The sequence below is a fragment of the Telopea speciosissima genome, chromosome 1 (assembly GCF_018873765.1).
Source record: "Telopea speciosissima isolate NSW1024214 ecotype Mountain lineage chromosome 1, Tspe_v1, whole genome shotgun sequence".
Taxonomy (NCBI): Eukaryota; Viridiplantae; Streptophyta; class Magnoliopsida; order Proteales; family Proteaceae; genus Telopea; species Telopea speciosissima.
In genome coordinates this window covers 7,068,583-7,082,867 of record NC_057916.1, presented here as the reverse complement: position 1 = coordinate 7,082,867, position 14,285 = coordinate 7,068,583, and the positions used below count along the sequence as shown (strand labels likewise).

Below are 14,285 nucleotides of genomic sequence, written 5' to 3'. Positions count from 1 at the left end.
AGTGAATGTGAATCCATTCACCGCGGTAGCGGGTGCAGTGAACGTTCCAGTACAGGGAAGTAAAAGTTTCTCCACTAGTTTTTTAGTCAAATTAACATGGGAATGACTCCCTCCTATTTATTCTTCTTATTCTTTTTTCTATTGCTCCAGGGTTTTCTTAAAAGAAACTGATTCATATGCAACACTTTCGATCAGGCATATCGGCCAATCCATATCAGTGTCGACAGTTGATCCCAATCCAAACCCTAGAACTGTGATTTAAATCCTGGGTTTGAAAGCAAAGATTGATTGAACAATCAACATCTTGGGTTCAGGGGCAGAGATTCAAGCATTCAGCACTTGTTACTCCTCTTGTACATAATCTACAGTTGGACAGTAGGAGCATAAAGATTCTTTTCTATACCAATCAAAACACCCAGATTTTTTTCTTTTCTATTCCATTCTTCTCATACTTCTTTTTTTTTTTTTTAATTTCTTTTCAACCCATCTCTTGACAGACAAACACAGCCTAAGTACATCCATTTCTCAAAAATGGAGCTGCCATGATGAACCATTACAATAGACTTTGAAATTTACAGTACACATGACAAATTCCAATATACAATTTGTACTCACCAGCCAAGGGACTTCACAAATAAATCAACTCAATTGGATGATTGTACACAAGTTCATGACCTGTTATCTACTAATGGTTACAGAACAGACTTCTTAAATTTGCAAAATACAATGATATAATTTAAAATCAATGCTCAGCCGTGGCTAAAAGACTGGTCTGACAAGCATATAACACAAACTCTTAAGAAGATCCTCACAATAAGATTGAAAAAATCATGTTGATCACCAGTTTTCACTAATTTACTAACGTACTAAGTGCACTAGGTTCTGTTGATGTTTAAAGACCCAAAAAGATCAAAATCCTTGAGCTTGGACTTGGGTTATTGTGTTTTAATTGAGATAAGTTAGTTCCTCACATGAAGTTATTCTGAACTAGTTTCTTCAGCTCCTTCATTCTCTGAATGATCTGCGGATTCATCAGATCCTTAGCTTCCTGGATAAGAGTTCCTTCTCTGCTGAAATGGAATGCATCCAACACTGTTCTAATCCAGGTAAACAACTTCTCTGGGGTTCTACAGAGGAAAAAAGGGAAAATGACAAACACACCATATCAGATACAATGACGAATAAGAAAACAAAGTGATGAAAATGCATCAAATCTGAGAACATAGCCCTATAGACAGTGGTAACAGTCTATTTAATGGGGCTTGTGGTAACATCAGGGCACATGCAGGTGAAAAAGAAGGCACCACTCCATATTTCAACAGCCACAAAACAGGACACAAAAGGCAAAACAGTAACATGACTGGACAAAACTACACATGCACTGGAAAACTCTTTGCTGGACCATCCTGGGCAGCTGAGCCAAAGGTGGGATTAATAGGACAACTAAAACGGATAGTTTTTTTATATTTATTTTGAAACAGAAAAAGGTGGACCTCAAGTCCCCCTGCATATGCAAACATTTATATCCATCTACGCTGTAGAATGGCCACAATCTAAAAGATAAGTGCCATAACATCATCAAAAGATAATTAGATAAACTATGCTTTGAAACATACGTGTAAAGGCAGTCTACATCCTTCCCTTCAAGTTCATCTCCAGGTGTGAATGCATCTTTTAAGGCACATAGCTGCTCCTCACGATCCTTAATTGTGAGAAGATACTTAAGTATCCTAATCTCTTTTGGCATGAGCCTCTGAAGATTGCCTCGAGCGGTCATATACAAGTGATATAATATATCTTTGACCTGCAAAAGAATTTGTAACCATTATAATACTCATGAAAACTAATATGTCAATAAGAATCATAAAAGAATGAAATAAACAAGCTGGTGAATTAGGTCAAGCAATTCTCCAAATGAAGTCAAGAGGACCGTATTAATATCTTGTCGCATGCACATTTATTGTTATCTAAAGTGTTAAAAACTCGAGACAAATAAGGTCAGAGAGACATGAGCACACGGTGAGTGCATTGTACTTTGAAAGTGTTCTGACAAATCGATATCTAGATTGAGCATAAGTACCCATTAGATTCAAAATATGGCAGCACGACTAACTGACAAGTTTAACAGACGAGAATTTATTTGAATCTTCACATATACGGCATGACAGAGTTGGTCAGATCAATATCCCTTTGGATTTAAAACGGGACCATTTTGAATAGGCCCATAGAGGGAATAATGATTTGGGAAGAATCAATAAAAGCACTCAAGAAACAATCTACCATTTGTACTATTGTGTAATTAGGTTGTTCGAAATCGAAGAGAAATATGAAGACAGAGGAAGCTTCAGGACCACATGGTACCTAACTGAGGTTTGGATCGAGTAAGAGATGGTGCATTGTGTTGGTTAGCTAATTATTCCATAAGATCATAATCATCAAGCAAATGCCGGACCAATGAAGGAAGAGCAATGTCAAGCCTATCCACAAGATCACAGGAGATACTGAAGAGCTAGAATTGCATCATCATGAGATCAAATTTATCAGCCAAGCCATACTACTAAACTTTGAAAGAGAGTACAAAATCAGCAAATGTTTTCAATTTAAGCTAGGAAGACTGATGGCTAAAGCTACTTTCATTACTTGGGTAAATAATGGAAACTTTTAGGAGAATAGAGAATTTTATATTGTATTTTTTGACTTTGGAGACCAAGATGGTTTAGTGCAACTTGAGGTATTAAAAGGATCAGTAGAAGCCACAAAACACCTAGGTTGAAGTGGTTACTCCTCACGAGTTAATAGAAAAAATAAAGTGGGATGATGCTACAGAATTCCCAGAGTGGTATGGCACAATGGGATAGGGCTGAGTGAGTAGAGTTGAACTAGATGGAGAGGATAAGTCTTACATGGACATGGACCAAAGGTCAGACACTGGGTACGTGGAATCTTCCCAAATGTGATTTACAAAGACCACTGGTGATGCAGTTAAGGGTGTTCAATCGGGCCAATTGGACCTTAAAATACTTTATTTTAGCCCATGGTTGGGTTCTATGGGCCTTGGGCTTGCTATTTTTGAGTTTTTTTTATTAATGGCAATGGGCATATTTTACAAGCCCAAAAGAATATAAGAGGGTACACGAGAATAAGTAATGGATAAGATTATGTGGGGTTAGGAAGTCCACATTAGGTAGAAGTCTAGTTCCTTTTTTTTTTAATTTAAAGAGCTCTAATCCCCCTCCCCCCAATCGATTAGAATGGAACTGAATTATTTGAAAGAGTTTGTGTGAGTGTGAGCATCTCTCTCTCTCTCTCTTGCGGCGACTTAGTTCTTTTTCTCCTTTTTTTTGGCTGTCGCAGGTACTGAAACAAAGAGATTTCAATATCCGATTTATACAGCTGCACACCAGCAGATCCTTCATTTGATCTGCATTATTTGGTATCAGAGTAAAAAATCCTATGGCGATTGATTTTGATTTGTTTGAAACTTTGAACTCAAAATCTTGTGCTTCAATTTCACATGGAGAGAAGCATGAAGAAATTTGTGGATGGACTTCATGATCTCCAAATAAGCTTTCGAGAGGTTGCCAATAATACTATCCACCTCAGTGAGAAAGTGTTGGGCATGTGATGCGATCCCGGGTCAAAATACCCTGTTGGATTCGCTATAGGCCAACCCAAGTACTAAATGACTCAACAATTAAAGGTAATGGCAAACTTGTAAATATATCAAAGCTTATACAGGAAAAATGGCAGTTTGGTTAATAAAGAGAATCTTAAAGGGTCATTAAGGTAAAATAGAAGAAAGGACAGAATAGGGATTATAGTTAAAAGTGGGGGGGGGGGGGGCTAAATTGGAACAAAATTAAAATAAGGGACTAAAGGGACTAAGGAAAAAAAGGAGGAGTAATATGGGGAATTTGGATGTAAGAAATAAGGAAGAGATATCGTAAAAGGAGAAGGGTGGTTGTCTTCTTCCTTGGATGACCTGCAATGACTGAAAACCAGTACACCTTTCGAAGGAGAGAACTCCTTCTGTAGGCCTCTGATGGTCCTGAAATTTCTAAGGGAGGTCAGTCTTGAAGAGCTCTCTTGAATGCACGCAAATATCAACCCAAATAGCAATTAAGAAGAAGAGAACGAACTACTGAAATCAAACCTGCCGGACAAAGAGAGTTGCAGGTTTGTCTCCCACTTGGTTCTCAGGATTGGGAAGGCTTTTCCGTCTGAGATTCAGAGGCTAGGGTTGCCTAAGGTAAGGAACTTGTCTTCCAGATTTCAGGAAAGAAGATTGAAGATTGAGGGAGTTCAATCCAATCGTTGAGGGCTGTAAATATTGCCCGAAAACAGAGGTATACCAAGGGTAAGGGAGAAGAGGTAGGTAAACAAAAAACAATAAAAGAGAATAGAAGCACAGCACCTAGGGAAGGGGAAGTGATGGATGGGTAATGAGAAGTACAGTGGCAGAGAGAAAGGAAGGGCGAAAGGAAGAAAAAGAAGAGAAGAAAAGGATGAGAAGGTCACCAGCCTCGCACCAGATTCACAACCTTGAGATAATCTCAAACTTATATCTCCATTCTTCAAATCTGTCCAATGTGTTGGGTTGCAAAGCATATTTAAAGAAAATAAATATTCCTACAAATAGAAACTACTAAAAAGCTAGGAAACTAACTCAACAAGGAAACTAAGCAACTAAAAAACTTGAAATAGGGAAACTATCTCCTATGTATCTAACTCTAACTAAAACTCTAATAACAAAGATAATTAAAAAATTACAAAGAATCCCAAATTGGTCGTGAGGTGCGCTGGATCATCGTACCTCCTAAGCTAATGATTGTGGATGCTGATCGAGTGGTGTTGATTCTCCTCTTCTATAAAACTCGCAAACAAGCAAACACCAGGGGAAATTGATGCAGTTAAGGGTGTCCAATCAGGCCAAGTGGGCCTTAAAATACTTAATTTTATTCCATGGTTGAGTTCTATGGGCCTTGGGCTTGTTAATTTTGAGGGGTTTTTTTAATTTTTATGGATCGAGTTTCCCTCCATCCATGGTGAATGGGATCCCATTCACCACAGGGCGGGAGAGTGTGGGCGAGAGTATCGGGAGGGTATTTTGGAACATACTAAAACCCTAAGAGGGGTTTGTGAACCCTAGGATGGTGGGTGAACCATCCTCTATGGGTGGACAGAAACTTCGTCCCTTTTTTTATTGTAATCGGCCTCTTTTATAAGCCTAAAAGGGATTGAGAAGGGTACATGAGAATAAGCAATGGATCATTAGTAGATTATTTGAGGTTTAGGGAGTCTTTTATTACTATTAAAAGTCTTTAGTCTTATTACTAGTTAGGAAGTCCACTTTAGGTAGAAGTATAGTTCTTTTTTTATTTAAAGAGCTGTAACCCACAATCCCACATCCCCAATCGATTGGAATGGAATTGAATTATTTGAAACAGTTTGTGTGTGAGTATGAGTAACTTTCTCTCTCTCTCTCTCTCAATCTACACACTCTCCTTCTCCCTTGCGGCAACCTAGTTCTGTCCTATTTTCTCTCCTTATTTCTCTTTCTCCCTCTCTTTGATACTCTGTTTTCTTCTCCTTTTTTTTCTTCCTGTTGCACGTACTGAAACAGCCGTTCAAATGTAAGGTATTATAGGTTTTTGCATCTAGTGTTAGTGAAATAGTCAACAATAGTAAGCTTCTTATACAGGATTCTAGCATCTGAACAAGAGAGTCGCAACCCCAACCCCCCCTCCAAAAAAAAAAAAAAAAAAAAACTAAAGAAAAGAAGGGCAAAAAGAAAGGCTTCTTCAATGTGTAGATTCTTTTAAAACATTATAAAAATCTTTCTAAGAGTCAGTTATTTTATTGCATAGGAGCTCAGTACAGGAACTAAGGATCTCTGCAACCATTTTCAAAATTCTTTTCAAAATCCTATGTTCCTATGTCCTGTTTTGTGATTTGTAAATGATTACTTTTCACCGTCCTCCTTGCATGCCAGCAAACTTTAAAGATGAGAGCAGAACCAAAAATATGAAAATTAGCGAAACATTGAAAACTAAGAAGAAGTAGAAGAACTGCAAGAGGTGAAAATCAAGCAGGTGTACATCACAATTGCAGACAGCTCCTTCACTAACTTGGTCTCTTGTCTCGTAATGGAAAACACCTTTGTTTATATAACAATTGGTCAATTGCACAAAGGTCCTTCAGTTACCTAGTATGCATAGTTGCATCTTTAAGTTCTACAAAACATATGAAAGACTAGTAAAAAATTATGTTATTTTGCTCCAACATCCAAATCCCTCATCCCCAGCTGAACCCAACAATCAGTCTTGATGTGGATTCCAATCCCTAACACAACATTTAAGAAGGGCAATCCAACCCAACATCATGAACCAAAAGTAGGGTTGGATCAGCAGGGTTCTAGTTGGTGCTGGCCTAATTTGCAAAACCTCTCCCCTTTGATGATGCTATGGTTTCCTTTTTTAAGAAAGACTAATGGATTGTTGTGCCTGAGCATCACCAAAACCATGCATATTTATTAGTAAAACTTCGTTGTATCCAAAGAACAGTAGTATGAAGAGCTAAAGCAAGTTAATGAAAATATATTAAAATTCTTTAGTCTTATATGCTCCCTTACCGATAAACAAAAACCCAGTTAAATCAACAGAAAGGGATAAAACTTAATATACCTCGTCTTTCATCATGTTTGACTCCTTGGAAGCAGACCAGGCTTTGGTGATCATTAGTACCAATGCAGAATCAAGTTGGTTTTTCTCAGCCAAATGGTCTATCTTTTGGCAAGCAACATCTAAACTAGGCGAATTGATTATATCATTGAACTTCAGCTCAGCAGCATTCAAGGCTTCAATACTTTCGGATGCAGTATCATAGGCTTGTACCACAGCCAAGCATGTGTTCCCGAGCTTTGCCAAAGCTGGTCACAGAAGGACAGAGAAGGATAATGTCATTTTTATCCATAACATAAAAGATACATGCGCTAACTATATGAATGCTGTTAAGGCTATACAGTCAGAGAATTGATATTAATACGCATATAGGTAAAGAAAAAGCTTCCTGGTTGATTGTAAGAAAGACGCTGACCTTATGATGCAGATCATAAGAGGGAGAACTAGAGAAGAAGAAGGAAGAAGTTAAGAGGCTGTTCCGGGGCTGTGAACAGTAATTTTAGAGAAAAGAGAGTAGTGAAGAGAGATTTTTTTTTTTTGGGGGGGGGGGGGAGAAGGGAGAAGAAAATAGAGGTAACAACCTCAATTCTCAAAACAAACTTTTTTCTATTCAATCAAATCGTGGGGGCTTGTGAGCCTTTACATTATATTTATAAGGCATTAAATAAAAAGAGAAGAAAAAAAGGGTAAAACTAATTGGCTGAGTTGGCAATCCTTTATTGACTGAAAAACCGACCCTTGCTTTGGAAGGTATTTTATCTTCATTCAACCACCTAATAAATAAGGCAACCTCTTGCTAAAAAAAGGAAAGTTCTAAACTGAAATAAGATATCCCATATGGAGATGATCTTGAAGCCGCAAGCTGTTCAAAATGGGCCCCACAAGATAAGGTTCCTGAAATTCAGAAAACCTACTATGGGAGGCCATAAAAACTTCTCCAAATAAATCTAGAAATCTGGTATCTAGAAAAATCAGATCTGAACCAAGTCTTGAACCACAAGAACTGGTTTGCCATAAAAACTTCTCCAAATAAATCTAGAAATCTGGTATCTAGAAAAATCAGATCTGAACCAAGTCTTGAACCACAAGAACTGGTTTGAGCCATATGAACTGAACCAAACCAATCCTGCATTACTTTAAAGTACCTCAAAGTCAGAAAATTAACTTGTCACAGCTTCATTTAAAATTTTTTCTGATAAAAGCAAAATGCGCAAGAATTAATTCCCAATTTTCTCTACATTGAAAATAGTTTAAGAACTAAAAGCAAATCAGCTTGTTATTCGTTACAGAAACTTGAAATGAAAACTGGAAGTCATTTTCAAACTTTGAAGCAGCCACCGTGTAGAACTTTGCGAAAAGAAGACAGTAGTAGTTTCCTTCAACTCATACAAAAATCACATATAAATTCCAAAATATTGCAAGGGGAGACAATTTATGGTTAAGGTGATAAATAGGAAGGAATGCAGAAAAAAGCAGAGTTATAGCAAACAATCCTTCATCGGTTTCTATCTGACGTCTGAATGGTGTTGTATCCACCTAGAAAGGAAATTAAGAGAGTTTCACAAAGACAAACTATGCTTACAAACAAGAAAGTGTAGTCTCACCATTTTGCTCTGCTGGATCATCATAATATGATTCTGCTACAGTGTGAAGATGGACAAAGAACTCCTTGGTAAAATCTTTACGCCGTTTGGCGACAACTTCACTGATCTCAGATGGTGCTGACCTAACAACTTCAATAAGTTCATTATGTCTTTGCACATCATCATCAATCTGGACCAAAGAATCTTCAAGTTAGATATTAAAAAAAAGGAGAAAAAATATTAAGTATAGTAGTATGCCTTTCACAGTCAGCACTAAAAAACCAAACTACCACAGGAATATGGAGAAGGGCACGGTCAAGCTCCCCCATTGTTACTAGCACACATCCACTGTTTAGGTATTTTTGGATCAGTGCTTTAATCCCCCTCCATTTCAAAGCCATTAATACTCACTGGTATCCAACAACAATCTCTAAGTAAACAAGGCAGTGCATTGAGATGACCATAGCCATTGATCAATCATAATCTTTTGGATGACTACTAAGTTGTCCAGCAAAGAAAGAAAGGACAACATCCATGAAAACACAAATCCAGACCATCCAAATAAGAATGTTATTGACCTAGTAATCCCTTTGGTGGGCTTATCCAAGGGAGGACACAACCCTCTGTGAGCCAATTGCATCACAGCGAGGGAGTACAACTTTTTCCCAGCCTTCTGTTTTTTTATGAATATTCAAGAATATTAAAAAAGTAAAGAAAAGAAAGGAAAAGGTAAGTAATCCCCTCAATGTGCTGCACTGAGTCATGCAGACAAATATTGATCCCAACGACTCAGGATCATTAGCTTCTACTGATAAATTTGCTGCATCAAAATGGATGTAGAGATTACCTCTTTCAGCTTCCTTTGAAGCCGAAGTAGCTTGTGCTGCATACCAGGATCACTTTCATTATCTGCTCGCTCCTGACACCGTCTATAGAAATGAGGGCGGATATTGCTCCATTCTTTGCTGAAAGCTAATAACCTTCTCCAATCAGTTGGATTGGGTTTGTCAACCACAAACACCTCAATAAGCTTGTCACAAACCCTGATCATCCTGCCATCATCTAAGCATTCTGGACCTTCTTTTCTTTCTGCACTTTCACCAGATACTTCTGTACAATCTTCATGAATATCAGACTGATCAGATGGATGAAAGACTGATATCTGGTCCTTGGTACTACCATCCAATACTGCACTTGTGTCATTTTCTACTGCTGCAAGAGAGGACCACTGCAGCCTGAGAGGGTCAGGCAGCAAATTAAGGCCTGGCATTCAACACCACCATGTAAATTAGTTTCAAGACATTGGAAACACCCAACATGTTAGAAGTCAGAACCACTGAGCAGAACACAGTGTGGGCCATGTGGCATGCTGTGCAGGTGGCGATACAACAAAAAATGCCAATCAGTAGTGATTGCCAATTATTCACCAGTCATGGAGGGGCTCAGTCTAAGAAATCTGCAATGCAATTCTTACCATCTACATAGTGAGGTAAACTGTGAATCGACTGATTGTCCTTCCACGACAAAGCAATGTTTTGAATGGTTAGGATCAGTGGGGATACTGGGATTTTGTGCTCTCTTAAACTTCTAGAGGTGCTCCATGGAGGTAGAAAGATTCTGCTTTTGCCTCAGACGATATTTGGAGCAAAACTTCACTTCAGAATATAAAGTTCGCAACCCCCTGCCAAAAACCAACCTTTTTCTTTCTTTTTTTAAGGGGACGAGGGCCTGGGGGTGGGGAGGGGGTACGAAACAAGTGGACAACAACCATCAAAGACTTCTCTTCTACCAAAAATAAAACAAGGATCAAAGACTGTAAAATATATGTATGTACTAATCTGAAGAACCTAACAATGTGAGTTAAGCTTTGAAGAACTTCCGAAGTAAAGATACTATTATCCTACTCTGTCTAAAATGCATCATTTTATTGTCAATTCATTTTTAACCATCATACGCACACCCACTGGGAGACACACAGACAAGGATGAGTTAAGGTCCTTTATAGCAACACCATGGGCTAGCCTAGTGGTTCATTTTACACAGCCTAATAATAGGTACGAGGTTTGATTCTCCATAAGTGCATCTATATATTAATTTTTGAACAAGGGAAGCATCTCATGCAGAGAAGAGGGAGTATTTGACATACTCCTGCAAGAAGAAAAGGACCAGCAGGCCATCCGAGCTCATTTCAAGGCTGAAATGGCCCTCCGAAGATCCCAACCGCACTTTCTGGACCGAAATCAGGCTTCACCAATAACACTTTCTTCCATTGCCATTTCAAGAATCTCATCTCAAGGAGTTAGATGCATTTTCCTCTCCCCTGTTTTGAATTTAATGATAAGTAACTTCATTCTGTGGCCTAGTGGGCCAGCCTTGACGCAACGGTTAAGTTGCGCTATTTCAACCATCAAGTTGCGTGTTTGAGAGATGGAAACAGCCTATCCATGAAGTGGGAGTAAGGCTGCATACATTTGCCCCTCCCACACCCTGCAGTAGTGGGAGCCTTGTGTTGGGGTTGGAAAAATAAAATTTCCAACTTTCTCTTTGCAATGTGAGAAACGCACAAAACAGTTTGTGAAAGATCAACAAAAACACACAAAAACAAGCACATACACAAAGAAGAGGCAAGAGATTTACGTGGTTCGGCAAAACTGCCTACATCCACAAAGTGTGATCCAATTTCCACTATGAATCAAGAGAAGAGAAATAGTACCACCCTAGCAATTTGACGCCCAAACCCAAGCACCCATGTACACCCTTCTCTTCTCCCATTCACTCTACATACCCACCTTGGCTCCTTGCTTAGTCCTTGTATACATGTTGTTCCCACATTGTACCTCTTGGACTCTCACTTGGATTTTCACATCTTGGCTCCTCACTTGGATCAACACTAGCCTCACTTTGGAAGACACCTCTCTCTTTTATAAGGCTCATCACAACTTAGTGGTTTTCCCTCTCCTTAGAGAAAACCCACTAACTCTCTCTCCTCTTCTACCTTGTTGAGCAAGACTATGATTTTCTCTCTCCTTAGAGAGAACCCATTAACTCTCTCACCTCAATGTTTGTTCAACAAGATTTGACTTTCTTTCTCCTTAGATAAATCCTACGCACTCACTCTCCTCAATGCTTAATGTCTTCAACCAACAACCCACTTCCACTCTCTTGGAAGTTCCAACATTGTTGAAGACTCAACTCCTCCACTTGAAGACTTCACCTCTTCCACTTACTTGGAAGACCCATCCTTGCTGAAGACTCAACTCACTCTTTTTCTTCTCCATTATCTCCATCTAAAACATTGAACAAACCCATCAACCGGTCTAGATAAAAGCCACCAAACCTTACACCTTGTGCACTGGGATGCTCTTTTTAACTTCATTCTATGGCCTCTTATGGTGGTGGATTTATGAAACAAGTTGTCTAGGTTTTAGTTCTATATTTCTTATTTTCGTTTATTTTCTTTAGTTATGTACTTTTCTTTTCTGTTTTTGTGAATGAGTTCTTCACTACATGGTCTCTTGTATTAATAGATTCATGAAACAAGTTCTTTTTTCATTTTCTTTTGATAAGTAAGAATTTTATTGATATGTGAAATAGTAGTACAGCAACAACATTAGACCCTCAAAACAGAAGGTTCAGCACCTAGGGTTGATACAAATCCCAATACAAAACTAACCCCCCTACAACTGGATAAAATACTGAACTGTGTCAAAGGAACATCATTCCCATAACATAGCCTTGGATAGACTACCTCTTGTTTTGAAGTTTTTAGCAATGGTACTTCTAGGTCTCCATCAAAAGTTCTTCAATTTAATTATATATTTGTTAGTTTTCATTATGTTTCTTAAGTTGAGGACCTTAAAAATTTTCATCAAACTAGCAAAAGGAAGATAAACTGAAAGCAAACTTTGGAGAAGTAATGACGAGAATTGGCGGTCAAATGGCAAAGTTGAAATAACCTTCAGCATACAGGAGTCCTGCTATAGAGCTACGCAAAAAAGACTGGGAAATCCAAAGTCGTAGAAGTGATATCAAATATACCCACAAAAAAGGTACACCCTCTTAGCTAATGAATTTCGAATTTAAGCTGCAGAGACCCCAAAAGGTTAATATGGAATGACAGTAATAGAAAGACTAATTTTTCAGTGCTCAAAGTTTCAGGTAACACTTAGCCGAAGCTAAATCGAGGTTACACTTCTGTATTCTGCAAACATGAACCAAACAATATTTCAAATAATCAACCAAAATTAACCCTTCTAATGGTACAGAAACAAACCTTTGGTTCTGCATGCACAAGGAGTTCTGGAATTTCTGCCGAAAGACAAAGATAAGGAAGCGTTTCGTGAACTAGAAGGTCCTTTGATCAGGCAACCACGGTTTGAGGGAAGACATGATGACTGGATAGTCGCAGAAGCAATCACCATTGATGGACAACACGAACAAGATGCAGGTCAGTACTCAGAAATCAGAAACCGCGAGGGTTTCAATACCATTTTAACGATTACGGTTTGCAAGAGAGATGGGAGGATCTTTTTTGTTTTCCTTATTAAGTTTTAACCCCCTCCTGCAGTTATTTTTTCTCGTAAATCCCTTATCTGATCTGCGGTATTAATCTCTGGTCCTTGCAAAAAAAAAAATTCTCGACCTTGGCGGCTTGGCCTTGAGAATTTAGCTCTACACGTACTCTCTAAAAAATGGGAATCGGATCGATGGAATCGGTGTGACCAATCCGATTGATTCTGATTGGGATCAGAACTAACCGCTTCGATCCTGATTTCGATTTTCATAACCCTGCTTATAAGTTATTAAGGCTGCAACAAGGTTGGATTGGGCCGGGCTTTTTGAAACCCTAGCCCAACCCTGAGTCCCCTTAGCTGGGCCAAGGCCCAGCCTGACCCTGAGTCAGGGTCAAGAGAATCCAATCCTAACTTGCCCTTAGGGTTGGGCCGGGCTGATCTTGATTGGCCTTGATCATGGATTGGGGGAAGGGAGAAATGCCTGGACTGGAATAAGTTGGGCTAGGTCGAGGAGAAAATTATCAATTTTACATAAAATAATATTATAATAAAATATATTATCTTTATATATAATATATTATATAACAAATATGCGTGACATTTAAAATTTATAATATATATAATATATCAATATATATTTTATATAACTTAAAACAGGGTCGGACTAGGCCAGACCGGGCTCAACCCTGGCCCGACCCGACCCTACCTTAGGTCCAGTAATTTCTAACCTTGACCCACCCTCAAGGCCAGGTATCTCAACTCAGGCCCTGTTCGAGCTCAGGGTGGGCTATGGCAGGTTTGGGCCAACAGGGCCAAACTTGTATCCCTATATGTTACAATGTGGTGGGTCTGAGGATCCGCCTTTTTTTGTATTTCTCTGCTCGTAAAGCTCCACTCCCAGTGTCTTATTCCATTAAGTTGGAAGGAAGTTGTTTTTGTTCTATTGATCCTTCTCGGGTATATGACGAATCTGTACATTTTCATTATTAATGTGGAAGCCCATCACGTCTCCTCTAGGCTTTATTAGGAATATTCCATTAGAGGTTAAGAGGTCCTTAGTTAGATTGTTAGGAGTACAAGAGATGTCTACAGAAGCCATTTACTTGGGGAAAAAATGATAATAGCTAACAAAATTATGAAAATCCATTTGCAGGTTAGTGAAATTAAGAAGAAGAAAAATTAGTAATGAACTTGTTGGGAGATTAATTTCACTTCTCTTCTAATAATGTTGGTCAGCTTATAGACGGGGATGCACAGGGAGAAAAACTGCTAGGATCAATGTCACCCTTACAATGGGAGTTATGGATGATTTACACATTCTTCTTCGTCGCATTTCCATCAGAAGGTCAAAGGCCTGTTGTGAAGTATTTGAATGGTATCATCTTTTTTTATTTTTGGGTAAGAAAGTGTTGGACAACAAAAAATCCCACATTGCCTCAAGATGTACAATATCGTGCCATCGATGGGGCCTCATTGTAGTACTTCATTGATATATGAACCAATGATGG

General features: G+C 38.6%; 1 protein-coding gene across 1 annotated transcript; it reads right to left on the bottom strand.

Annotated features, from left to right (window-relative positions):
- Positions 1-915: 915 nt before the first annotated feature.
- On the bottom strand, positions 916-12,760 carry LOC122667387 (uncharacterized protein At4g37920). Its single transcript, XM_043863653.1, has 6 exons — positions 12,537-12,760; positions 9,111-9,526; positions 8,285-8,453; positions 6,684-6,928; positions 1,617-1,804; positions 916-1,127 (listed from the first exon to the last, which is right to left on the bottom strand). Exons 1-6 carry the CDS (start codon positions 12,682-12,684, stop codon positions 968-970), a joined length of 1,326 nt encoding a protein of 441 aa, XP_043719588.1. The 5' UTR covers positions 12,685-12,760; the 3' UTR covers positions 916-967.
- Between the last annotated feature and the right edge of the window lie 1,525 nt (positions 12,761-14,285).

Coding starts and splice junctions, on each gene's coding strand:
- LOC122667387 (XM_043863653.1), bottom strand. CDS start 12,684: ATGGTGATTGCTTCTGCGACTATCCAGTCATCATGTCTTCCCTCAAAC. Junction 9,527..12,536: donor TTGTGCATGCAGAACCAAAG/GTTTGTTTCTGT, acceptor GTTGAATGCCAG/GCCTTAATTTGCTGCCTGAC. Junction 1,128..1,616: donor GATGTAGACTGCCTTTACAC/GTATGTTTCAAA, acceptor TTTCCTCTGTAG/AACCCCAGAGAAGTTGTTTA.